The 25,557-nt window shown below is 51.8% G+C and overlaps 1 protein-coding gene across 1 annotated transcript in view; it reads right to left on the bottom strand.

Moving 5' to 3' along the window:
* Positions 1-3,521: 3,521 nt before the first annotated feature.
* The window catches only part of LOC144502798 (nuclear receptor corepressor 2-like), a 171,257-nt gene continuing 149,221 nt past the window's right edge, over positions 3,522-25,557 (bottom strand). The window contains 10 exon segments of the mRNA XM_078227084.1: positions 3,522-3,999; positions 7,749-7,904; positions 8,253-8,459; positions 12,232-12,285; positions 12,407-12,531; positions 13,617-13,739; positions 14,692-14,861; positions 16,504-16,649; positions 23,078-23,466; positions 24,812-25,070. Of these exon segments, the coding sequence (XP_078083210.1) occupies positions 3,812-3,999; positions 7,749-7,904; positions 8,253-8,459; positions 12,232-12,285; positions 12,407-12,531; positions 13,617-13,739; positions 14,692-14,861; positions 16,504-16,649; positions 23,078-23,466; positions 24,812-25,070 (1,817 nt within the window). The 3' untranslated portion in view covers positions 3,522-3,811.

Raw genomic sequence — 25,557 nt, 5'->3', positions numbered from 1 at the left:
TTTCTCATATTTCACATCAGTATTTACTGTTGAGAAAAGTATGGATGTTAGGGAACTTGGGGAAATAAATAGTGATGTCTTGAGGAGTGTACATATTATAGAGAAGGAGGTGCTGGAAGTCTTAAAGCGCATCAAGGTAGATAAATCCCCGGGACCTGATGAAGCGTATCCCAGGACATTGTGGGAGGCCAGGGAGGAAATTGCGGGTGCCCTAGCTGAGATATTTGAATCATCGATAGTCACAGATGAGGTGCCTGAAGATTGGAGTGTGGCAAATGTTGCGCCTTTGTTTAAAAAGGGCTGCAGGGAAAAGCCTGGGAACTACAAGCCAGTGAGCCTCACATCTGTGGTGGGTACGTTGTGAGAAGGTATTTTGAGAGACAGGATCTACAGGCATTTAGAGACGCAAGGACTGATTAGGGACAGTCAGCATAGCTTTGTGAGTGGAAAATCATGTCTCACAAATTTGATTGAGTTTTTTGAAGGGGTAACCAAGAAGGTAGATGAGGGCAGTGCTATTGATGTTATCCACATGGACTTTAGCAAGGCCTTTGACAAGGTGCGGCATGGTAGGTTTTTGCATCAGGTTACATCTCACGGTCTCCAGGGTGAGGTAGCCAATTGGGTACAAAATTGGCTTGTTGACAGAAGACAGACGGTGATTGTAGAGGGTAATTTTTCAAACTGGAGACCTGTGACTAGCGGTGTGCCTCAGGGATCAGTGCTGGGTCCACTGTTATTTGTCATTTATAATAATGATTTGGATGAGAATTTAGGAGGCATGGTTAGTAAGTTTGCAGATGACACCAAGATTGGTGGCATAGTGGACAGTGAAGAAGGTTATCTAGGATTGCAACGGGATCTTGATCAATCGGGCCAGTGGGCTGATGAATGGCAGATGGAGTTTAATTTAGACAAATGTGAGGTGATGCATTTTGGTAGATTGAACCAGAGCAGGACTTACTCAGTTAATGGTAGGGCGTTGAGGAGTGTTATAGAACAAAGAGATCTAGGGATACAGGTTTATAGCTCCTTGAAAGTGGAGTCACAGGTGGACAGAGTGGTGAAGAAGGCATTCAGCATGCTTGGTTTCGTCGGTCAGAACATTGAATACAGGAGTTAGCACATCTTGTTGAAGTTGTACAAGACATTGGTAAGGCCACACAGATTTTTGCCCATTCACTTAACCTATCCATGCCCATTTGTAAATTTCTTACTTCTTTTTCACAACTTAGTATTCCACCTATTTTAGTGTCTGCTGCAAATTTAGGTTTTGTACATTCTACCCCTGTATCCAAGTCACTCATATAGATTGTCAATAGCTGGGGACCGAGGGCTGAACCCTGTGGCTCCACACTAGATAGATTTTGGCAACCAGAAAAAGACGCATTTATCCTGACTCTCTGCCTCCTGTCATTTACAGTAAGAAGTCTCACAACACCAGGTTAAAGTCCAACAGGTTTATTTGGTAGCAAATACCATATTTGCTACCAAATAAACCTGTTGGACTTTAACCTGGTGTTGTGAGACTTCTTACTGTGCTTACCCCAGTCCAACGCCGGCATCTCCACATCCTGTCATTTAGCCAATCTTCTATCCAAGCAAATAAATTACCCCAACCCCATGTGATCTTTGCCTGTGTATTAACCTTCTGTGCGGCACCTTACCAAACCCCTTCCTGAAGCCCGCATCCAGGGAATTTTGGAATATTATAACCAAAGTTAAAGTTTATTTATTAGTCACAAGTAGGCTTACATTCGCACACAATGAAGTTACTGTGAAATTCCCCATGTCACTGCCCAGAGGCTGTTCGGGTACACTGAGGGAGAATTTAGCATGGCCAATGCGCCTAACCCTCCACGTCTTTGGACTGTGGGAGGAAACCGGAGCACCCGGAGGAAACCCACGCAGATACAGGGAGAATGTCCACACTCCGCACAGACAGTGATCCAAGCCGGGAATCGAACACGGGTCCCTGGCGCTGTGAGGCAGCAGTGCTAACCACTGTGCCAACGTGCCACCCAATTGATCCACTATCTCTGCCATCACTTTAATACTCCAGGATATAGGCCCTCTGGCCCTGGGGCTTTGTCCGCTTCAATCCTAATAGTTTTCTCAGTACTATTTCCCTATTGATATTTGTCCTAAGCTCCTCCCCTTCTATTTCCTCTGTGTTACCTGTTACTATTGGGATGGTACTTGTGTCCTCCACTGTGAAAACTGAGGCAAAATACTGATTTATTGTCTCTGCCATTTCTGTGTCCCCCCCCCCCCCCGTCTCATCCTCCAAGGGGCCAGCATTCACTTTAGCTACTCTCTTCCCTTTTCTATTCTTATAGAAACTTCTGCTATCCTTTTTTATATTTTGCTCCTTTTATTCCTTTTTAGTAACCCTCTGTAGAACTTTAAAGTTTCCCAATCTTCCAGCCTATCACTGGCCTTTGCAATACGGTATGCCTTATCCTTAACTTCTTTGCTTACCCATGGATGTTTCTTCCCCCTCTTCAATTGTTTTTCCTCTCTGGAATATATTTTAATTGGAAGGAATTGAATATCTCCTTAAACATCTGCCACTGCTCATCAATTGTCCTACCACCTTTTAGCCTTCCTGCCCAGTCGGCTAGGGCGAAATCTGTCCTCATGCCGGTGTGATTACCTTTGTTTAACTCCAGAATGTGAGTGTGGGACTCCAGTTTCTCACTCTCAAATTGAATTGTGAATTCCTACATACTATGATCACTCTTCCCTCAAGGATCCTTAACTATGAGATCATTAATTAATCTTTGCTCATTAGACAATAGCATATCCAGAACGGCCTGCTCGCTCTCTGGCTCCTCCCCACAATGTATTGCTCACAGAAACAGTCCCTAATACATTCAATCAACTCTCCCTCATAACTACCCTTGGCAAATGGATTTATCTAGTCTACGCGCATATTAAAATCATCCACTGTTATTGCTGTAACTTTCTCACAAGCCCCCAGTATTCCTGGTTTCTAATGTGCCCCATTGCAGAACTACTGTTTCGGGGCATATAGATTACCCCCACCTATTTCTTAATTCTACCCAAACTGATTCTTAGACTCCAGTGCCTATATCATTCCTCACTGCAGTACTGAATCATAGAATCCCTACAGTGCAGAAAGAGGCCATTCAGCCCATTGAGTCTGCAGGAATCTCTGACAAGGGTATCTTACCCAGACCCTCTCCCCCAGCCTATCCCCGTAACCCCACACCTTTACCATGGCTAATCCACCTGACCTGCACATCTTTGGACTGTGGGAGGAAACCGGAGCACCCGGAGGAAACCCACGCAGACACGGGGAGAACGTGCAGACTCCACACAGACGGTGACCCAAGCCGGGAATCGAACCCGGGTCCCTGGCGCTGTGAGGCAGCAAGTGCTAACCACCTGTGCCACCGTCACTCAGGCTGAGCAGACTGCAGTTTGATGAGGAATTATTATTGTTGGTAAGAGGCAGAATGATTAGAACCAGCTTCGAGTCAATGGGAAACCACGGGTGATCATCAAAATTCATTTTAATGAGAGAGGGGAAAAAAGGTAACAATTTAAATGGAGAATTTCAAACTACGCAATAAAAAATAAACCTTGCTTTGTGGCAGCAGGGAGTTACAGAGTGTGGGCGTGAAATGTACATTAGTAAAATCAGCTTGGAAATATCTCTGTGTGAAATGTGGATAGGCCATCAATTTTCACAGAGACAGCTTGCGATGGGTTCCAAACTCCAATCAGTGTCCTGTCACTGCGAGGTGAGGATCAGTCCGGACTCCGGATCCATGAGGATAGCGGTTCAGTCACTGTCAGACAGTGTTTCATATTGTGAGGAAAGCAGTACTTGCGGTTCTCCCTCTCTGTGCCAGGAGTGCTGCTGGGTCGATGCACACAGCGCAATGGTGGCTGTAGGTGGAGTGAGGGAGGCTGAGCACAGCCCCGCGGGCAGACGTGATGTCAGAGTGTTGTAGCAAAACGCAGCAGATCCTTTCAACAAAAAGACAAATTCATTATTTCAAAAATTGTCAAAACCAAACTCACTGTCACCTCCAATCCACACGCCATTGTGATCGAGAACTTCCCGACTGCTGCCAATCGTAAAATCAAACCTTCACATCTTCATGCTGGCAAGGGCTGCCTTTTACAATTTATCTGGAAGACAGAACCACTGACAGTGCGGCACTCCCTCAGTACTGACCACTGACAGTGCGGCACTCCCTCAGTACTGACCACTGACAGTGCGGCACTCCCTCAGTGCTGACCCACTGACAGTGCGGCACTCCCTCAGTACTGACCCTCTGACAGTGCGGCACTCCCTCAGTGCTGACCCACTGACAGTGCGGCACTCCCTCAGCACTGACCCACTGACAGTGCGGCACTCCCTCAGTACTGACCACTGACAGTGCGGCACTCCCTCAGTGCTGACCCACTGACAGTGCGGCACTCCCTCAGTACTGACCACTGACAGTGCGGCACTCCCTCAGTGCTGACCCACTGACAGTGCGGCACTCCCTCAGTGCTGACCCACTGACAGTGCGGCACTCCCTCAGTACTGACCACTGACAGTGCGGCACTCCCTCAGTACTGACCACTGACAGTGCGGCACTCCCTCAGTACTGACCACTGACAGTGCGGCACTCCCTCAGTACTGACCACTGACAGTGCGGCACTCCCTCAGTACTGACCCTCTGACAGTGCGGCACTCCCTCAGCACTGACCCTCTGACAGTGCAGCACTCCCTCAGTACTGACCACTGACAGTGCGGCACTCCCTCAGTACTGACCCTCTGACAGTGCGGCACTCCCTCAGTACTGACCCTCTGACAGTGCGGCACTCCCTCAGTACTGAACCTCTGACAGTGCGGCACTCCCTCAGTACTGACCCTCTGACAGTGCGGCACTCCCTCAGTACTGACCCTCTGACAGTGCGGCACTCCCTCAGTACTGACCCTCTGACAGTGCCGCACTCCCTCAGTACTGACCACTGACAGTGCGGCACTCCCTCAGTACTGACCACTGACAGTGCGGCACTCCCTCAGTACTGACCACTGACAGTGCGGCACTCCCTCAGTACTGACCACTGACAGTGCGGCACTCCCTCAGTACTGACCACTGACAGTGCGGCACTCTCTCAGTACTGACCACTGACAGTGCGGCACTCCCTCAGTACTGACCACTGACAGTGCGGCACTCCCTCAGTGCTGACCCTCTGACAGTGCGGCACTCCCTCAGTACTGACCACTGACAGTGCGGCACTCCCTCAGTACTGACCACTGACAGTGCGGCACTCCCTCAGTACTGACCACTGACAGTGCGGCACTCCCTCAGTACTGACCACTGACAGTGCGGCACTCCCTCAGTGCTGACCCACTGACAGTGCGGCACTCCTTCAGTACTGTCCCCCTGACAGTGCGGCACTCCCTCAGTGCTGACCCACTGACAGTGCGGCACTCCCTCAGTACTGACCCACTGACAGTGCGGCATTCCCTCAGTACTGACCCACTGACAGTGCGGCATTCCCTCAGTGCTGACCCTCTGACAGTGCGGCACTCCCTCAGTACTGACCCTCTGACAGTGCGGCACTCCCTCAGTACTGACCCTCTGACAGTGCGGCACTCCCTCAGTGCTGACCCTCTGACAGTGCGGCACTCCCTCAGTACTGACCCTCTGACAGTGCGGCACTCCCTCAGTACTGACCCACTGACAGTGCGGCACTCCCTCAGTACTGACCACTGACAGTGCGGCACTCCCTCAGTACTGACCCACTGACAGTGCGGCACTCCCTCAGTACTGACCCACTGACAGTGCGGCACTCCCTCAGTACTGACCCACTGACACTGCGGCACTCCCTCAGTACTGACCCACTGACAGTGCGGCACTCCCTCAGTACTGACTCTCTGACAGTGCGGCACTCCCTCAGTACTGAACCACTGACAGTGCGGCACTCCCTCAGTACTGACTCTCTGACAGTGCGGCACTCCCTCAGTACTGACCCACTGACAGTGCGGCACTCCCTCAGTACTGACCCTCTGACAGTGCGGCACTCCCTCAGTACTGACCCTCTGACAGTGCGGCATTCCCTCAGTACTGACTCTCTGACAGTGCGGCACTCCCTCAGTACTGAACCACTGACAGTGCGGCACTCCCTCAGTACTGACTCTCTGACAGTGCGGCACTCCCTCAGTACTGACCCTCTGACAGTGCGGCATTCCCTCAGTACTGACCCTCTGACAGTGCGGCACCCCTCAGTACTGACCCTCTGACAGCGCGGCATTCCCTCAGTACTGACCCACTGACAGTGCGGCACTCCCTCAGTACTGACCCTCTGACAGTGCGGCACTCCCTCAGTACTGACCCTCTGACTGTGCGGCACTCCCTCAGTACCGACCCTCTGACAGTGCGGCACTCCCTCAGTGCTGACCCTCTGACAGTGCGGCACTCCCTCAGTACTGACCCTCTGACAGTGCGGCACTCCCTCAGTACCGACCCTCTGACAGTGCGTTGGTCTGTCTGTACTGCAGTGGGAGTGCCAGTGTAGACCAATGGTTCACGTGTGATTGGTCCATTATTGTCTGGGACACTTTGAATCACGTCACTGACCCACAGCGCGGCAGCCAGGGGATTGTGCGAGGGGACGGAGCCCCGGGAGGGAGCCCCGGGAGGGAGCCCCGGGAGGGAGCCCCGGGAGGGAGCCCCGGGAGGGAGCCCCGGGAGGGAGCCCCGGGAGGGAGCCTCCCACTGCTGGGGAAATGTCACCGCATGGCCCTGTGTGCGCGCAGCAGGAACTGTCACCAACACCAACAATATCGGTACTGATACAGGGTGAAACGCAGAGCGGGGATTTCAGTGTGTGTGGGACGGCAAACACGGAGATGGAGCTCTGACAAAGGGTCACTCAGACACGAAACGTTGGGGGGAATTTTACCATTTTGAGTCCAAGTGCCGAATCTGGGCGTCAAATAGATCCGCGCCTGGAATCCTCTTTCCAGCGCGCCCATACGCCTTTTGCCGGCTCTGGCCCGATCTGCGCTGTGGGCGGGGCTTAGCGCTGGTGGACCGATCGAAGCTCTGAACTGCGCATGCGCAGTTCAAAAAAAATCTGACAGCGCGCCCGGGCGGGGAAAAAAAAGCAGAAAGCGGCTCTCTGACGTTCATCCTGTGGGCGGGGGTGGCGGGGTGGAGCAGCGCCCTGTCCGGAGCAGCCCCCTGTCTGGAGCAGCCCCCTGTCTGGAGCGGCCCCCTGTCCGGGGCGGCGCTCTGTCTGGGGCAGCGCTCCGTCTGGGGCAGCGCTCCGTCTGGGGCAGCGCTCCGTCTGGGGCAGCGCTCCGTCTGGGGCAGCGCTCCGTCTGGGGCAGCGCTCCGTCTGGGGCAGCGCTCTGTCTGAATTCCGAGTTACTGTCAGCCACGGAATGCTCCGTATTTCTCGAATATATTCCAGGGTTATTTACACTTGCTGGAATTTGCAAACGATTTTATTCACAGATTCAGCAACAACTCCCTCAGGGAAAGGCCCCGTCCCCTCTTCCTGCCATTAACACATCAGCTAATTTCCCTTTTGATTCCAGGTTTATTGATGCAGCGTGATGGTTTGATAGTTTGTGGGTGAATATTCAGAATTGTCTCTCTCAATATCACCGGGATTTCACTGAGATTGCTTTACACACAGATCCACAATGCTCCTTTATAAAGACTATTTGAGAATGAGTTTGGGTCAGAGTTGGAGGTGGGGCTGGGTACCTGTGGACGATGGTCTGTTCTCCCACACTTGCTGTGTTAATGGAGTCCGTCTGTGACAGTCGGTGTCTGAATGAGCCGATGCGGGTCTCTCACAATAGGCCAGGCTCGGCAGCGGAGATTTGGCTTTTCTGCCGTCGGTCTTTACCTTCCCTCCAGCTGGAAACCAAAAGCAGCCAATCAGATTCTGAGTATCAATTCTTTCCAAACTAACATCAGCATCTCACTTGTGTCCCAGTGTACTGGTCTCCCAGTGTACTGGTCTCCCAGTGTACTGGTCTCCCAGTGTGCCTGTGTCCCAGTGTGCCTGTGTCCCAGTGTGCCTGTGTCCCAGTGTGCCTGTGTCCCAGTGTGCCTGTGTCCCAGTGTGCCTGTGTCCCAGTGTGCCTGTGTCCCAGTGTGCCTGTGTCCCAGTGTGCCTGTGTCCCAGTGTACTCGTGTCCCAGTGTATTGTGTGAACATGTACGGAATACAAGCCCTCAGTGAGGCCGGGCTCTAGGTGCGCACCTATAGAGGGGTCGCTGTGAAAGTCTTCACATTGTTCTTCAGTCAGAGTGTTGGTACCAGCGCTGACAGCCATTGGCTCACTGCACGATGAACGCTCTCTCCCACGGTCATCATATGTCCCCATTAAGGCCTTCCGAATAATGTCCTCCAAACCCATGTTGTTGGCAGAGTGTTCTGCCAGGGACTGGCTTCGAGAACTTACTGACCCTGGGGGAGAGGGGCAAGAGACCAGTGTAAAAATGGAGGGTTGAGAGAAAGCACAACAAGAAAGAGGGGAGCAGGAGAGGAGAACAAGGAGTGATTATTCGATCAGCAAAGCAATAACTCTGTAAGCAACACAATAACAGGTGACAATCCGCACTCCGCACCACAGCTCATTCCAAACCAAATCAAACCTTCATAAACTGTCCACAACTTGACTCTGAGTTCCAGCTTGATGAACGGTTCATTATTCGGATGAGTTTAATTCTCAGTCGCTTCTCCCCCCTCACCTCGCAGTAACTGCACGGATTGAACTGGAAAATGCTTCAAGCTGAAGCAGATACAGATTCTATCTCCGACTCGAGCAAGTAACTGTTCCTCCTCCCTCAAATCAAACAATGTCGACCTGTCCTGTAGCGAGTTTGCGTTAGTGTTCTGTATCACAATGCAAACAGACTCACTGGGGAGAATCTCTAACCCCCTTTCGCTCAAAAGTTTAAAGTTTATTTATTAGTCACAAGTAAGGCTTACATTAACACTGCAATGAAATTACTGTGGAAATCTGCCACTCCATCTCCATCTCCATTTGACGAAGGAGCAGCGCTCCGAAAGCTAGTGGCGTTTGCTACCAAATAAACCTGTTGGACTTTAACCTGGTGTTGTTAGACTTCTTACTGAATAAATGCTGACCAGGGCTGTGACAAGTGGTGTTCCTCAGGGATCAGTGTTGGGACCTTTGCTGTTTGTAATATATGTAAATGATTTGGAGGAAAATGTAACTGGGTTGATTAGTGAGTTTGCGGACGACACAAAGGTTGGTGCATTTGCGGGTAGCGACGAGGACCATCAGAGGATACAGCAGGATATAGATCAGCTGGAGACTTGGGCGGAGAGATGGCAGATGGAGTTTAATCCGGACAAATGTGAGGTAATGCATTTTGGAAGGTCTAATACAGATAGGAAATATACAGTAAATGGCAGAACCCTTAAGAGTATTGATAGGCAAAGGGATCTGGGTGTACAGGTACACAGGTCACCGAAAGTGGCAACGCAGGTGGAGGAGGTAGTCAAGAAGGCATATAGCATGCTTCCCTTCATCGGCCAGGGTGTTGAGTTTCAAATTTGGCAAGTCATGTTGCAGCTTTCTAGAACCTGAGTGAGGCCGCACTTGGAATATAGTGTTCAATTCTGGTCGCCACACTATCAGAAGGATGCGGAGGCTTTGGAGAGGGTACAGAAAAGCTTTACCAGGATGTTGCCTGGTATGGATGGCATTAGCTATGAGGAGAGGTTGGAGAAACTTGGTTTGTTCTCACTGGAGCGACGGAGGTTGAGGGGAGACCTGATAGAAGTCTACAAGATTATGAGAGGCATGGACAGAGTGGATAGTCAGAAGCTTTTTCCCAGGGTGGAAGAGTCAATTACTAGGGGGCACAGGTTTAAGATGCGAGGGGCAAGGTTTAAAGGAGATGTACGAGGCAGATTTTTACACAGAGAGTAGAGGGTGCCTGGAATTCATTGCCGGGGGAGGTAATGGAAGCGGATACGGTAGTGACTTTTAAGGGGTGTCTTGACAAGTACATGAATAGGATAGGAATAGAGGGATATGGTCCCAGAAGGGTAGGGGGTTTTAGTTAAGTCGGACAGCATGGTCGGTGCAGGCTTGGAGGGCCGAAGGGCCTCTTCCTGTGCTGTAATTTTCTTTGTTCTTTGTTCTATGTCCCATGATTGGATTAAAAACAAAGCAAGGTTAAACTCCTTCAATATGATTACGGTTACTGTCAGGGAGGTAAGTTGATCACATTCCATATAAGCATAATGTTTTGCGAGGGGTAATTATGGCAGGAGTGCTCTCACAGTGAAATGCTCCTCCTGTACTATGTGGGAAATCATGGAGGCTTCAGTTGTCCCTGGTGACCATGTGTGCAGGAAGTGTGTCCAACTGAGGCTGCTAACTAACCACATTTCAGCTCTAGGGCTGAGGGTGGATTCACTGTGGAGTATCCGTGATGCTGAGCAAGTCGTGGGCAGCACGTTCAGTGAGCTGGTCACACAGCAGGTGAAGACTGAACGGGCAGAAAGGGCATGGGTGACGACCAGGCAGAGGAGAGGAAGGCAGGTAGTGCAGGGGTCCCCTGTGGCCATCCACCTTTCTAACAGATATAGTATTTTGGAGACTGTTGGGGGAGGTGAGTGAGGCAGGGGAAAGCAGTGTCAGCCAGTTTCATGGCACCATGGGTAGGTCTGCTGCACAAGAGGGGAGGAGGAAGAACAGCAGGGCTATAGTGGTCAGGGATTCAACTGTAAGGGGAATAGACAGGCATTTCTGCAGCTGCAAAAACAGTTCCAGGATGGTGTGTTGCCTCCCTGGTGCTAGGGTCAGGAATGTTACTGAACGGCTGCAGGGCATTCTGAAGGGACAGGGCAAACAGCGAGATTTTATGGTACATATTGATAACAACAATGAGGGTAAAAAAAAGGATGAGGTCCTGCAAGCAGGATTTAGGGAGCTAGGAAGTAGATTGAAAAAACAGGACCCAGCAGACAGCAATCACTATCTGGGATGATGTAACCTGTACAAGGCGGATGGGTTGCACCTGACCCGAAATGGGACCAGTGCCCTTGCATGGAGGTTTGCTCGAGCTGTTAGGGAGGGTTTAAACTAACTTGGCAGAGGTTGGGATCCTGAGAGCAGGGGGAGATGCACAGCCAAAATTAGAAGATGATGTGGAGATGCCGGCGTTGGACTGGGGTAAACACAGTTAGAAGTCTCACAACACCAGGTTAAAGTCCAACAGGTTTATTTAGTAGCACGAGCTTTCGGAGTGTCGCTCCTTCTTCAGGTGAGTGACTCATCTGATGAAGGGGCAGCGCTCCGAAAGCTCGTGCTACCAAATAAACCTGTTGGACTTTAATCTGGTGTCGTGAGACTACTTACTAAAATTAGAAGAGACAGAAAGTGAGTCAGGAAGGTATAGTGGTTATAGGCGAGTTAAGGCGCAAGGGAGTTTAGCAAGATTGGATGGTATTTATTTTAATACAAGGGGTCTGAGGAACAAGGCAGATGAGTTGCGGCACAAATTAAAGCATGGGGGTATGATGTCATTGCTGTCTTTGAGTCATGGTTGAGCGGGGGACAAGATTGGGTCATTAATGTCCTTTGGGGACGGAAATCTGCCATCCTTACCCGGTCTGGCCTACGTGTGACTCCAGAGCCACAGCAATGTGAGTGACTCTTAACTGCCTCTGAAATCGCCTCGGAAGCAAGACGTTCAGTTTAAGGGCAATTAGGAATGGGCAGTAAATGCTAGCCAATCAGAGACGCCTATTTGTTTGAAAGATTTAAAAAATCTGTGCGAATGGGAGGAGATGAAGAGTTTGGGATCCGAAAGTCAGGAAACTTCCCGATGTTTCCCAAGGGAGAGGACAAGATCTGACCCTCTGACAGGCACAAGATCAGAACCAGTGAGTGAGTCGGCACAGACATCCCGCCAATCCAATCAGATCCTTCTCAATTCAAGACCAGAATTCCAGGGAATCTCTAATCCTTGGGGTTTAAATTCAATCTTAGTCTAATGAATAGTTTAGTGTTGTATACTTCCTCCAATCAGCAGCAAGTATTGCAGACACAAGTGGTGACAGAAACACGATTCACTCTGTGGCTGAACTGACGGGAAATATTAGGAAGCAGAATTATCGGAATGATCTGACCAGCTGTCACTGCGAGGATTGTCGGACCGGCCAGATTAAATCCGCGTTTCGGAAAGCAATCCCTCACCTGCTGATGTCATCGCCGGCATGTTAAAGATTTCAGTTCCCAGCTGCCCAACATCTGGAAGAGAAACCGGGCGGTCAAAATGTCATAAAAAATAGACCCAGGATCAACAGTATCCCCATTAACGGATCGCAGAATTCCCCAATCCCGCGCCAGTCCTCACCGGAATCCGACTCACCTCCAGGCACCGCGGTTAATGTCCGGATAAACTCCTGCTTTTTGGATTTCACCATGTGTGACGTGTTCTCCGTCAACTTGCTGAAGAAAGCAGGTGCTTGACTCCCTGGACAAGACGGCTCCATCCTGTCAACACATCACTCGATTACTATCCCCACTCAACATCAGATCAGCACCATTCACAGCAGGTGGAGGCCACTCGGCCCCTCGATGCTCTTATCTCAACTCCAGTCTCCTGATCTCCCCACAATAGATCAAAAGTCTAAGTCAGCCTTCAATCACCCAGCCTCGGTGTAAGAGAATTCCGGAAACTAATCATCCCCGTGAGAGGAGATTTCTTTCAGCTCTTCCCTTTTGTCCTTTCCCCGCTCTCCTCGACCCCCCCCTCACTTCATTCAAACCTTCCATCTCTTGACTTTTCCCGGTTCTGGGGAAGGATCGCTGACCGGAAACGTTGACTCTGTTTCTCTCTCTCTCTCCGCAGACGCTGCCGAACTCGCTGAGTATTTCCAGCATTTTCTGTTTTTATTTCAGATTTCCAACATCTGCAACATTTTGTTTGTGACAAATTCACCGTTTCTCCCAGAAAACTATTATTAATATCGACCAATAAAAACCCAGAACAAAAAACTGCCAACCTCCTGTCCAGCCAGGTGGCGAGGGTGGGGGGGGGGGGGGTCTGTGGTGGGCATGGGGGGTCCGTGGTGGGGGTGGTGGGTCCATGGGGGGGGTGGGGGGTCTGTGGTATGGGTGGGGGGTCCGTGCTGGGGGTGGTGAGGGTGTGGGGGGTCCGTAGTGGAGGTGGGGCTCCGTGGTGGGGGTGGGGGGGTCCGTGGTGGGGGTGATGAGGGTGGGGGGTCTGTGGTGGGGGTGGGGGGGTCCATGGTGTGGATGGTGAGGGTTGGGGGTCTGTGGTGGGGGTGATGAGGGTGGGGGGTCCGTGGTGGGGGTGGGGGAGTCCATGGTGGGGGTGATGAGGGTGGGTTGGGGATAGTGGTGTGGAGGGTGGGGGGGGGGGCGGTTAATGGGGGGTTGGGAGTTTTGGGTGTGTTTGGTGGGGGGTTTGTGATGGTGGAGGGGAGGTGGGGAAGTGGGCAATGGGAAACAAGGCGCCTCTGTCCTCACGAGCTCCGTTAAGCGAGGTCTGCGCCATGTCGACTGTCCCTGTGTGTCAGCGAGTCTGGCTATGGATGCTGCCTCTGAAGGGATACCTTTGCTCAGGGTCCAGGTCCCCGCTCTGTGCAGCAGCAGACAGACTCTCCGAATCCTCTTGCTGTGTCTGCCCCGGGGAATCTGCCTCCGTCTGATCCACACACACAGGCGATCCAGCCGGCCTGCCAATCAGAAAGCACGCCTTCATCTTTGTGCAAACTCTACATTCACAGATACCACAAGAGGTGGAATCACAGCCGCAGTGTCAGAGAGAGAAGAATATTAAACATCTGGATGGAGGGAACCGGACCCTCTGCTGACCCGATTAATCTCGATTATCATTGCAAGCCGCAGAAACAAACAGAAAGTCACCGTGATGGGGGTTGGGGGGGAGGGGTGGGGTGGGCTGTGGTGAGAGGTGCTGAATCAGACATAGCCTTTAGCATCATAGTCACTTCATTGCAATCTCATCATCAATGGAAAGGTTTTGGTTGGATTATTAGATTCTGTGAGCTCAGCCCTGGGTGAAGCCAGGAATGGTCACCTCACAGCAGCTGACCAGCTCCACAGAATCAGAGCATCCCCACAGTGCAGGAGAGGCCATTCGGCCCATCGAGTCTGCACTGATTCCCCGACAGAGCATCTTACCCAGGCCCTGTCTCCGCCCTATCCCCGTAACCCCACACATTTACCATGGCCAATCCGCCTAACCTACACATCAGTGGACTGTGGGAGGAAACCGGAGCACCCGGAGGAAACCCATGCAGACACGGGGAGAACGTGCAGACTCCACACAGACAATCACCCAAGCCGGGAATCGAACCCGGGTCCCTGGCGCTGTGAAGCAGCAGTGCTAACCACTGTGCCACCGTGCCGTCCCGAGCTGTGTTTGAGTGCTGTCCGAAACCAGTGGATGGAGTTTGTGATTCTGGGGGTGGAATTGGCCCCATCCTGAGAGCAGTTTCTGACCCCGGGTGTCACTGGTTCCTCACCGCAACCTGACGGAGCAAGGACACAGCTTCGGAAACCGAGTCCAGAGGTGATTCTCTCACACACAGCAGGGTGCGGGTGATTGCCACTCCAAACAAACATCATTACTGTCGGGAAGGGGAGAAGGGCGGTTATGTTCCTTACCTCAAGTTGCTTTTCTCTCTCCGTGACTCGAGCATCACCCTGGCTGGGTAAGCACAGAGCCCCGGTGCTGGGCTGACTGGTTGCTGGAAGAGATATCTGTGCGACTGCTGCACTGGCTGAGAGCTCAGGCGCTGGGGGTGATTGCGGGTGTAATCCTTCGTGATTACCTCCTGTTAGAAATAAAAAGATTTATTCCTCATCAAGAACATATCGACAGATTTAAATGTTTGTAATGGGGGGGGAGGCGGGATCGTGGTGTTGAGTTGGATGATCAGCCATGATCAAAGTCATAGAAATCATAGACATTGATAGGATGCAAGACTGGGCGGAGAAGTGGCAGATGGACTTCAACCCAGATAAATGCGTAGTGGTCCATTTTGGTAGGTCAAATGGGATGAAGAAGTACAATATTAAGGGAAAGACTCTTAGTACTGTAGAGGATCAGAAGGACCTTGGGGTCCGGGTCCATAGGACTCTGAAATCGGCCCCGCAGGTGGAGGAGGTGGTTAAGAAGGCGTATGGTGTGCTGGCCTTTATCAATCGAGGGATTGAGTTTAGGAGTCCGGGGATAATGATGCAGCTTTATAAGACCCTTGTCAGACCCCACTTGGAGTACTGTGCTCAGTTCTGGTCACCTCATTACAGGAAGGATGTGGAAAAGATTGAAAGGGTGCAGAGGAGATTTACAAGGATGTTGCCTGGATTGAGTGGCATGCCTGATGAGGATAGGCTGAGGGAGCTCGGTCTTTTCCCCTTGGAGAGACGTAGGATGAGAGGAGACCTAATAGAGGTATATAAGATGTTGAGAGGCATAGATCAGGTGGACTCTCAGAGGCTTTTTCCCAGGGTGGAAGTGGCTGCTACGAGAGGACACAGGTTTAAGGTGCTGGGGGGTAGGTACAGGGGAAATGTTAGGGGGAAGTTTTTCACACAGAGGGTGGTGGGCGAGTGGAATTGGCTGCCGTCAGTGGTGGTGGAGTCACTGTATAGGGACTTTAAGAGACTCCTGGATGAGTACATGGGACTTAATAGGATGGAAGGTTATAGGTAGGCCTAGAAGGTAGGGACATGTTCGGCACAACTTGTGGGGCCGAAGGGCCTGTTTGTGCTGTAGTTTTTCTATGTTTCTAAACACTACAGTGCAGAAAGAGGCCATTCGGCCCATCGAGTCTGCACCAACCACAATCCCACCCAGACCCTACCCCCATATCCCTACATATTTTACCCATTAATCCCTCTAACCTACGCATTTCAGGACACTAAGGGGCAATTTAGCATGGCCAATCAACCTAACCCGCACATCTTTGGACCGTGGGAGGAAACCGGAGCACCCGGAGGAAACCCACGCAGACACGAGGAGAATGTGCAAACTCCACACAGACAGTGACCCAAGCCGGGAATCGAACCCAGGTCCCTGGAGCTGTGAAGCAGCAGTGCTAACCACTGTGCCACCGTGCTGCCCATTCAAGTGAACGGAGGAGCAGGCTCAAAGGGCCGAACGGCCTCCTCCTGCTCCGAGTGTTCCTGTTTCTTTGAGACATCTTCACAAGACAGGACAGAGCAAAGTGCAATCTCCTCTTTAAACCCGGTGTGAGACGGGGTGATTCTCACAGAGAGACCAGGTTTCAGAGTGGACAGGAAAGCAAGGAGGTGTTTGCGATGGCGGGAGACTGAGTGAAATGGGACAGACACCGGACAAAGTGAGAGACAAGAGCGTGACGTTTGGGCCCAGACATGGGACTGAGTGAAATCTCAGGCAGGGAGTTAGTTCACAATACACCAGAAATCCAAACCAATCAATGGTGGACTTGCATCGATATGTTGGGCGAGTGTCACAAAGCGTTGCTGGCTTTTGGAGGTGTGTGCGAGGTAAGCTGACTGTTCCGGAGACATGCCGATGTCAGCAACTGTATCCCGATGCTGGATCCGACTCTCTGAGACTCGGACTGTCGGAGGCGCTGCAGGCAAAACAACACATATCAGCGGAGCGACATTCCGGAAAAATCCCGAACGTACAACATGGCATTAGAGTCACAAAACTATCCTTAACTCCACACCATCCAATCACACAGATCGAAAATAAAGGCAATCAAAGGTTCTGGGAAATTCTCAGCTGTGGTTCAGTGTTGAACACTCTCACCTCAGAGTCAGTGACCTGTGGGTTCAAACCACCCAAAACAGAATAAAAACTCCATCTCACACTCCCAATAGAGTACTGAGGGAGTGCTGCACTGTCAGAGGGTCAGTACTGAGGGAGTGCCGCACTGTCAGAGGGTCAGTGCTGAGGGAGTGCCACACTGTCAGAGGGTCAGTACTGAGGGAGTGCCTCACTGTCAGAGGGTCAGTACTGAGGGGGTGCCGGACTGTCAGAAGCTCAGTACTAAGGGAGTGCCGCACAGTCAGAGGGTCAGTGCTGAGGGAGTGCCGCACTGTCAGAGGGTCATGTAAATTGAGTCTGTGTCTTTATAAGCTCTGTTTGTGAACAGAATTCCCACTCACCTGAAGAAGGGGCTTAGAGCTCTGAAAGCTTGTGTGGCTTTTGCTACCAAATAAACCTGTTGGACTTTAACCTGGTGTTGTTAAACTTCTTCATAGATTACAAAAGCAGGGAAGTCATGTTGGAGTTGTACAGAACTTTGGTGAGGCCACAGCTGGAGCACTGTGTGCAGTTCTGGTCGCCACATTATCGGAGGGATGTGATTGCACTGGAGGAGGTGCAGAGGGGATTCACCAGGATGCTGCCTAGGACGGAGCATTTAAATTATGAAGAGAAGTTGGATAGACTTGGGTTGTTTTCGCTGGAGCAGAGAAGACTGAGGGGCGACCAGATCGAGGTGTACAAGATTATGAGAGACATGGACAGAGTGGATAAGGAGCAGCAGTTCCCCTGAGTTGAAGGGTCAGTCACGAGGGGAGATAGGGTCAAGGTGAGGGGCAGGAGGTTCAGGGGGATGTGAGGAAAATCCTTTTTACCCAGAGGGTGGTGACGATCTGGAATGCGCTGCCTGGGAGGGTGGTGAAGGCGGGATGGCTCACATCCTTTAAAAAGTATCTGGATGAGTACTTGGCCCATTGTAACATTCAGGGCTATGGGCCTAGTGCTGGCAGATGGGGTTACATGGGAGTTCAGGTGCTTCTAATGTGTAGGTGCAGACTCGATGGGCAGTGTGGATTAAGTGTAGTCCTTTCTCTCTCTCTGTCTCTTTCTGTCTCTCTCTCTCCCTGTGTCTGTCTGTCTCTCTCTCTCTCTGTGTCTGTCTGTCTCTCTCTCTCTCTGTCTCTCTCTCTTTGTCTCTCTGTCTCTCTCTCTCTGTCTGTCTCTCTCTCTCGCTCTCTCTGTCTCTCTCTCTGTCTCTCTCTCTCTCTGTCTCTCTCTCTCTCTGTCTCTCTCTCTCCCTGTCTCTCTCTCTCTCACTCTGGCTCTCTCTCTCTCACTCTGGCTCTCTCTCTCTCTCACTCTGGCTCTCTCTCTCTCACTCTGGCTCTCTCTCTCTCACTCTGGCTCTCTCTCTCTCACTCTGGCTCTCTCTCTCTCACTCTGGCTCTCTCTCTCTCACTCTGGCTCTCTCTCTCTCTCACTCTGGCTCTCTCTCTCTCTCACTCTGGCTCTCTCTCTCTCACTCTGGCTCTCTCTCTCTCACTCTGGCTCTCTCTCTCTCACTCTGGCTCTCTCTCTCTCACTCTGGCTCTCTCTCTCTCACTCTGGCTCTCTCTCTCTCACTCTGGCTCTCTCTCTCTCACTCTGGCTCTCTCTCTCTCACTCTGGCTCTCTCTCTCTCTCACTCTGGCTCTCTCTCTCTCTCACTCTGGCTCTCTCTCTCTCTCACTCTGGCTCTCTCTCTCTCTCACTCTGGCTCTCTCTCTCTCTCACTCTGGCTCTCTCTCTCTCTCACTCTGGCTCTCTCTCTCTCTCACTCTGGCTCTCTCTCTCTCTCACTCTGGCTCTCTCTCTCTCTCACTCTGGCTCTCTCTCTCTCTCACTCTGGCTCTCTCTCTCTCTCACTCTGGCTCTCTCTCTCTCTCACTCTGGCTCTCTCTCTCTCTCACTCTGGCTCTCTCTCTCTCTCACTCTGGCTCTCTCTCTCTCTCACTCTGGCTCTCTCTCTCTCTCACTCTGGCTCTCTCTCTCTCTCACTCTGGCTCTCTCTCTCTCTCACTCTGGCTCTCTCTCTCTCTCACTCTGGCTCTCTCTCTCTCTCACTCTGGCTCTCTCTCTCTCTCACTCTGGCTCTCTCTCTCTCACTCTGGCTCTCTCTCTCTCACTCTGGCTCTCTCTCTCTCACTCTGGCTCTCTCTCTCTCACTCTGGCTCTCTCTCTCTCACTCTGGCTCTCTCTCTCTCACTCTGGCTCTCTCTCTCTCACTCTGGCTCTCTCTCTCTCACTCTGGCTCTCTCTCTCTCACTCTGGCTCTCTCTCTCTCACTCTGGCTCTCTCTCTCTCACTCTGGCTCTCTCTCTCTCACTCTGGCTCTCTCTCTCTCACTCTGGCTCTCTCTCTCTCACTCTGGCTCTCTCTCTCTCACTCTGGCTCTCTCTCTCTCACTCTGGCTCTCTCTCTCTCACTCTGGCTCTCTCTCTCTCACTCTGGCTCTCTCTCTCTCACTCTGGCTCTCTCTCACTCTGGCTCTCTCTCTCTCACTCTGGCTCTCTCTCTCTCACTCTGGCTCTCTCTCTCTCACTCTGGCTCTCTCTCTCTCACTCTGGCTCTCTCTCTCTCACTCTGGCTCTCTCTCTCTCACTCTGGCTCTCTCTCTCTCACTCTGGCTCTCTCTCTCTCACTCTGGCTCTCTCTCTCTCACTCTGGCTCTCTCTCTCTCACTCTGGCTCTCTCTCTCTCACTCTGGCTCTCTCTCTCTCACTCTGGCTCTCTCTCTCTCACTCTGGCTCTCTCTCTCTCACTCTGGCTCTCTCTCTCTCACTCTGGCTCTCTCTCTCTCACTCTGGCTCTCTCTCTCTCACTCTGGCTCTCTCTCTCTCACTCTGGCTCTCTCTCTCTCACTCTGGCTCTCTCTCTCTCACTCTGGCTCTCTCTCTCTCACTCTGGCTCTCTCTCTCACTCTGGCTCTCTCTCTCTCACTCTGGCTCTCTCTCTCTCACTCTGGCTCTCTCTCTCTCACTCTGGCTCTCTCTCTCTCACTCTGGCTCTCTCTCTCTCACTCTGGCTCTCTCTCTCTCACTCTGGCTCTCTCTCTCTCACTCTGGCTCTCTCTCTCTCACTCTGGCTCTCTCTCTCACTCTGGCTCTCTCTCTCTCACTCTGGCTCTCTCTCTCTCACTCTGGCTCTCTCTCTCTCACTCTGGCTCTCTCTCTCTCACTCTGGCTCTCTCTCTCTCACTCTGGCTCTCTCTCTCTCACTCTGGCTCTCTCTCTCTCACTCTGGCTCTCTCTCTCTCACTCTGGCTCTCTCTCTCTCACTCTGGCTCTCTCTCTCTCACTCTGGCTCTCTCTCTCTCACTCTGGCTCTCTCTCTCTCACTCTGGCTCTCTCTCTCTCACTCTGGCTCTCTCTCTCTCACTCTGGCTCTCTCTCTCTCACTCTGGCTCTCTCTCTCTCACTCTGGCTCTCTCTCTCTCACTCTGGCTCTCTCTCTCTCACTCTGGCTCTCTCTCTCTCACTCTGGCTCTCTCTCTCTCACTCTGGCTCTCTCTCTCTCACTCTGGCTCTCTCTCTCTCACTCTGGCTCTCTCTCTCACTCTGGCTCTCTCTCTCTCACTCTGGCTCTCTCTCTCTCACTCTGGCTCTCTCTCTCTCACTCTGGCTCTCTCTCTCTCACTCTGGCTCTCTCTCTCTCACTCTGGCTCTCTCTCTCTCACTCTGGCTCTCTCTCTCTCACTCTGGCTCTCTCTCTCTCACTCTGGCTCTCTCTCTCTCACTCTGGCTCTCTCTCTCTCACTCTGGCTCTCTCTCTCTCACTCTGGCTCTCTCTCTCTCACTCTGGCTCTCTCTCTCTCACTCTGGCTCTCTCTCTCTCACTCTGGCTCTCTCTCTCTCACTCTGGCTCTCTCTCTCTCACTCTGGCTCTCTCTCTCTCACTCTGGCTCTCTCTCTCTCACTCTGGCTCTCTCTCTCTCACTCTGGCTCTCTCTCTCTCACTCTGGCTCTCTCTCTCTCACTCTGGCTCTCTCTCTCTCACTCTGGCTCTCTCTCTCTCACTCTGGCTCTCTCTCTCTCACTCTGGCTCTCTCTCTCTCACTCTGGCTCTCTCTCTCTCACTCTGGCTCTCTCTCTCTCACTCTGGCTCTCTCTCTCTCACTCTGGCTCTCTCTCTCTCACTCTGGCTCTCTCTCTCTCACTCTGGCTCTCTCTCTCTCACTCTGGCTCTCTCTCTCTCACTCTGGCTCTCTCTCTCTCACTCTGGCTCTCTCTCTCTCACTCTGGCTCTCTCTCTCTCACTCTGGCTCTCTCTCTCTCACTCTGGCTCTCTCTCTCTCACTCTGGCTCTCTCTCTCTCACTCTGGCTCTCTCTCTCTCACTCTGGCTCTCTCTCTCTCACTCTGGCTCTCTCTCTCTCACTCTGGCTCTCTCTCTCTCACTCTGGCTCTCTCTCTCTCACTCTGGCTCTCTCTCTCTCACTCTGGCTCTCTCTCTCTCACTCTGGCTCTCTCTCTCTCACTCTGGCTCTCTCTCTCTCACTCTGGCTCTCTCTCTCTCACTCTGGCTCTCTCTCTCTCACTCTGGCTCTCTCTCTCTCACTCTGGCTCTCTCTCTCTCACTCTGGCTCTCTCTCTCTCACTCTGGCTCTCTCTCTCTCACTCTGGCTCTCTCTCTCTCACTCTGGCTCTCTCTCTCTCACTCTGGCTCTCTCTCTCTCACTCTGGCTCTCTCTCTCTCACTCTGGCTCTCTCTCTCTCACTCTGGCTCTCTCTCTCTCACTCTGGCTCTCTCTCTCTCACTCTGGCTCTCTCTCTCTCACTCTGGCTCTCTCTCTCTCACTCTGGCTCTCTCTCTCTCACTCTGGCTCTCTCTCTCTCACTCTGGCTCTCTCTCTCTCACTCTGGCTCTCTCTCTCTCACTCTGGCTCTCTCTCTCTCACTCTGGCTCTCTCTCTCTCACTCTGGCTCTCTCTCTCTCACTCTGGCTCTCTCTCTCTCACTCTGGCTCTCTCTCTCTCACTCTGGCTCTCTCTCTCTCACTCTGGCTCTCTCTCTCTCACTCTGGCTCTCTCTCTCTCACTCTGGCTCTCTCTCTCTCACTCTGGCTCTCTCTCTCTCACTCTGGCTCTCTCTCTCTCACTCTGGCTCTCTCTCTCTCACTCTGGCTCTCTCTCTCTCACTCTGGCTCTCTCTCTCTCACTCTGGCTCTCTCTCTCTCACTCTGGCTCTCTCTCTCTCACTCTGGCTCTCTCTCTCTCACTCTGGCTCTCTCTCTCTCACTCTGGCTCTCTCTCTCTCACTCTGGCTCTCTCTCTCTCACTCTGGCTCTCTCTCTCTCACTCTGGCTCTCTCTCTCTCACTCTGGCTCTCTCTCTCTCACTCTGGCTCTCTCTCTCTCACTCTGGCTCTCTCTCTCTCACTCTGGCTCTCTCTCTCTCACTCTGGCTCTCTCTCTCTCACTCTGGCTCTCTCTCTCTCACTCTGGCTCTCTCTCTCTCACTCTGGCTCTCTCTCTCTCACTCTGGCTCTCTCTCTCTCACTCTGGCTCTCTCTCTCTCACTCTGGCTCTCTCTCTCTCACTCTGGCTCTCTCTCTCTCACTCTGGCTCTCTCTCTCTCACTCTGGCTCTCTCTCTCTCACTCTGGCTCTCTCTCTCTCACTCTGGCTCTCTCTCTCTCACTCTGGCTCTCTCTCTCACTCTGGCTCTCTCTCTCTCACTCTGGCTCTCTCTCTCCACTCTGGCTCTCTCTCTCTCACTCTGGCTCTCTCTCTCTCACTCTGGCTCTCTCTCTCTCACTCTGGCTCTCTCTCTCTCACTCTGGCTCTCTCTCTCTCACTCTGGCTCTCTCTCTCTCACTCTGGCTCTCTCTCTCTCACTCTGGCTCTCTCTCTCTCACTCTGGCTCTCTCTCTCTCACTCTGGCTCTCTCTCTCTCACTCTGGCTCTCTCTCTCTCACTCTGGCTCTCTCTCTCTCACTCTGGCTCTCTCTCTCACTCTGGCTCTCTCTCTCTCACTCTGGCTCTCTCTCTCTCACTCTGGCTCTCTCTCTCTCACTCTGGCTCTCTCTCTCACTCTGGCTCTCTCTCTCTCACTCTGGCTCTCTCTCTCACTCTGGCTCTCTCTCCTCACTCTGGCTCTCTCTCTCACTCTGGCTCTCTCTCTCACTCTGGCTCTCTCTCTCACTCTGGCTCTCTCTCTCACTCTGGCTCTCTCTCCACTCTATCTTGATCAGAAGTTACCAGTTGTGTATTAATCATTCTTCTGAAACTCGCTGTTGTCACGGTGATCTCACCGAATTCAAGTTGTTCCTGTTCTTGTTTGGTGACAGGTTGATTCCGAATCTTCTCCTGATCTCTATAGTTACAGGGAATGTTGACATGTTGCTTTCCCTGACTGGAGTTATACTGCCAGAGCGAGTCTCTCTCTGCATTGCTGTCCAGGTCTCTCTGCTCTGGCCAGGTCAGGAGCGTTGGAGCATTGGGAAGCTGTGCCGATTGAAAGTTCTCCACCCTCTCCCGCTTTGTCCTGCTGTACCTGTCCCGGGAATTGTTGATCAGTGAGGAAGCAGCAGAGTCAGCAGCGAGTAGCGATTGCGAGGGGATGCGGGGGGATTGCTGGCTGGGCGCTGGGGCAGGAGAGTGTCCGGGTGGTGGGCCCGAGGATACATGCGAGGATACATGCCTGTTTGATTCAAAAAAAGAAATTAACCTGTGCATTTTACATTGAGAAACAGAATCATAGTCATAGAGGTTTACAGCATGGAAACAGGCCCTTCGGCCCAACTTGTCCATGCCGCCCTTTTTTTTAAACCCCTAAGCTTATCCCAATTGCCCGCATTTGGCCCATATCCTTCTATACCCATCGAACCCATGTAACTATCTAAATGCTTTTTACAAGACAAAATTGTACCCACCTCTACTACTACCTCTGGCAGCTTGTTCCAGAAACTCACCACCCTCTGTGTGAACAAATTGCCTCTCTGGACACTTTTGTATCTCTCCCCTTTCACCTTAAACCTATGCCCTCTAGTTTTAGACTCCCCTACCTTTGGGGAAAGATATTGACTATCTACTTTGTCTATGCCCCTCATTATTTCATCGACCTCTATAAGATCACCCCTCAGCCTCCTACGCTCCAGAGAAAAAAGCCCCAGTCTATCCAGCCTCTCCTTATAAGTCAAACCATCAAGTCCCAGTAGCATCCTAGTAAATCTTTTCTGCACTTTTTCTAGTTTAATAATATCCTTTCTATAATAGGGTGACCAGAACTGTACAGAGTATTCCAAGTGTGGCCTTACCAATGTCTTGTACAACTTCAACAAGACGTCCCAACTCCTGTATTCAACTAACTCGGCACTGTGGCAGGGAGAGCACGGGGATACGTGAAATATTTATTTAAAACCTCCAATACATCCTCTGGCTCCACACACACATTGTCCCTATTGGCCCCTCCTCTTTCCCTGGTTACCCTCTTAATCTAAAACACCTTGGGGTTTTCCTTTCTTCTCCCTCTTCGCTCTCCTCATTTCTTTTTTCTTCTCTAAGTAGCCTTGTACTTTCTATTCTCCTCTCGGGCATCTGGAGCTTGTCTCTATCTGCCATAAGCCTGCCTTTTTTCATTATCCAATCCTGCACACCCCTTAACATTCGGGGTTCTCTGGACTTCTCTCAGATTCTCTGTTTCACCTCTCTCTCTTTCTCTCTCTCTCTCCCTCCCTCTCTCTGGGTGGAATTTTCCTGTCCTGCGCACCCTGGGAATCGTAGCAGACGGGACATGGAGCGTGTGCGGCTGGGAAATCCTGCCCTCTGTCCGTCTCTTTGATTGTCTCTCTGTCTGGTTAATTGCTAACCACTGTGCTATTGTGCTGCCCTAAAGATGGTTTCTGGTCAAATTTAAGCTCTGATCACAGTATTATTGGGAAGCTGGAAAGGCTCAGGCTGTCAGGCTGTGCAGATCTTGCCTGTACGCTAATGGTGTCTGTGATAATCGTACACTGAGCTGCCAAACACTCAATACAGACACTTACCTGAGAACTGACGGTGTTGCAGATTCCACAGCAGTGATGATCTGTTTGAGTCCGGTGTTGTGAAGAACACTGGGTCTGTGCTGGATGGTCTCATGTGTAAGGGGTGAGCGTGAGAGGGGGGAGCGTGAGAGGGGGGAGTGTGTGTGGGGTGAGAGGGTTGAGCGTGTGTGGGGCGAGAGGGAGGAGCGTGTGTGGGGTGAGAGGGGGGAGCGTGTGTGCAGTTGGTATTCAGCTGTTGGCCGATTCCCTTCATCAGAGCCTGAAACAAAAAGAAAGCAAAAGTGAGGCCAGAGGAACAGCGAGACCGGGGGGGGGGGGGGGGGGGGGGTGGAGAGGTGACCGATCAACCTCAGAGTAACGGACATTCATTGTGACTACAATAGAGCATACAGGATGGATTGAAACTTAGAGCGGAACTTGTAGATGCTGTTCCCATGTGTCTGTGGTCCTTCTACATGGTAGTGGTCATGGATTTGGAAGGTGCTGCCTAAGGAGCCTTGGTGAGTTGCTGCAGTGCATCTTGTAGATGGTACACACGGCTGCATCAATGGTGGAGGGGTCGAATGTTTGTGGATGTGGTGCCAATCAGGCGGCTGCTTTGTCCTGGATGGTGTCAAGCTTCTTGAGTGTTGTTGGAGCTGCACCCATCCAGGCAAGTGGGGAGTATTCCCTCACACTCCTGACTTGTGCCTTGTAGATGGTGGACAGGCTTTGGGGAGTCAGGAGGTGAGTTACTCTCCGCGGGA

The sequence above is a fragment of the Mustelus asterias genome, chromosome 13 (genome assembly GCF_964213995.1).
Source record: "Mustelus asterias chromosome 13, sMusAst1.hap1.1, whole genome shotgun sequence".
Taxonomy (NCBI): domain Eukaryota; kingdom Metazoa; phylum Chordata; class Chondrichthyes; order Carcharhiniformes; family Triakidae; genus Mustelus; species Mustelus asterias.
This window is presented reverse-complemented; position numbering and strand designations above follow the sequence as displayed.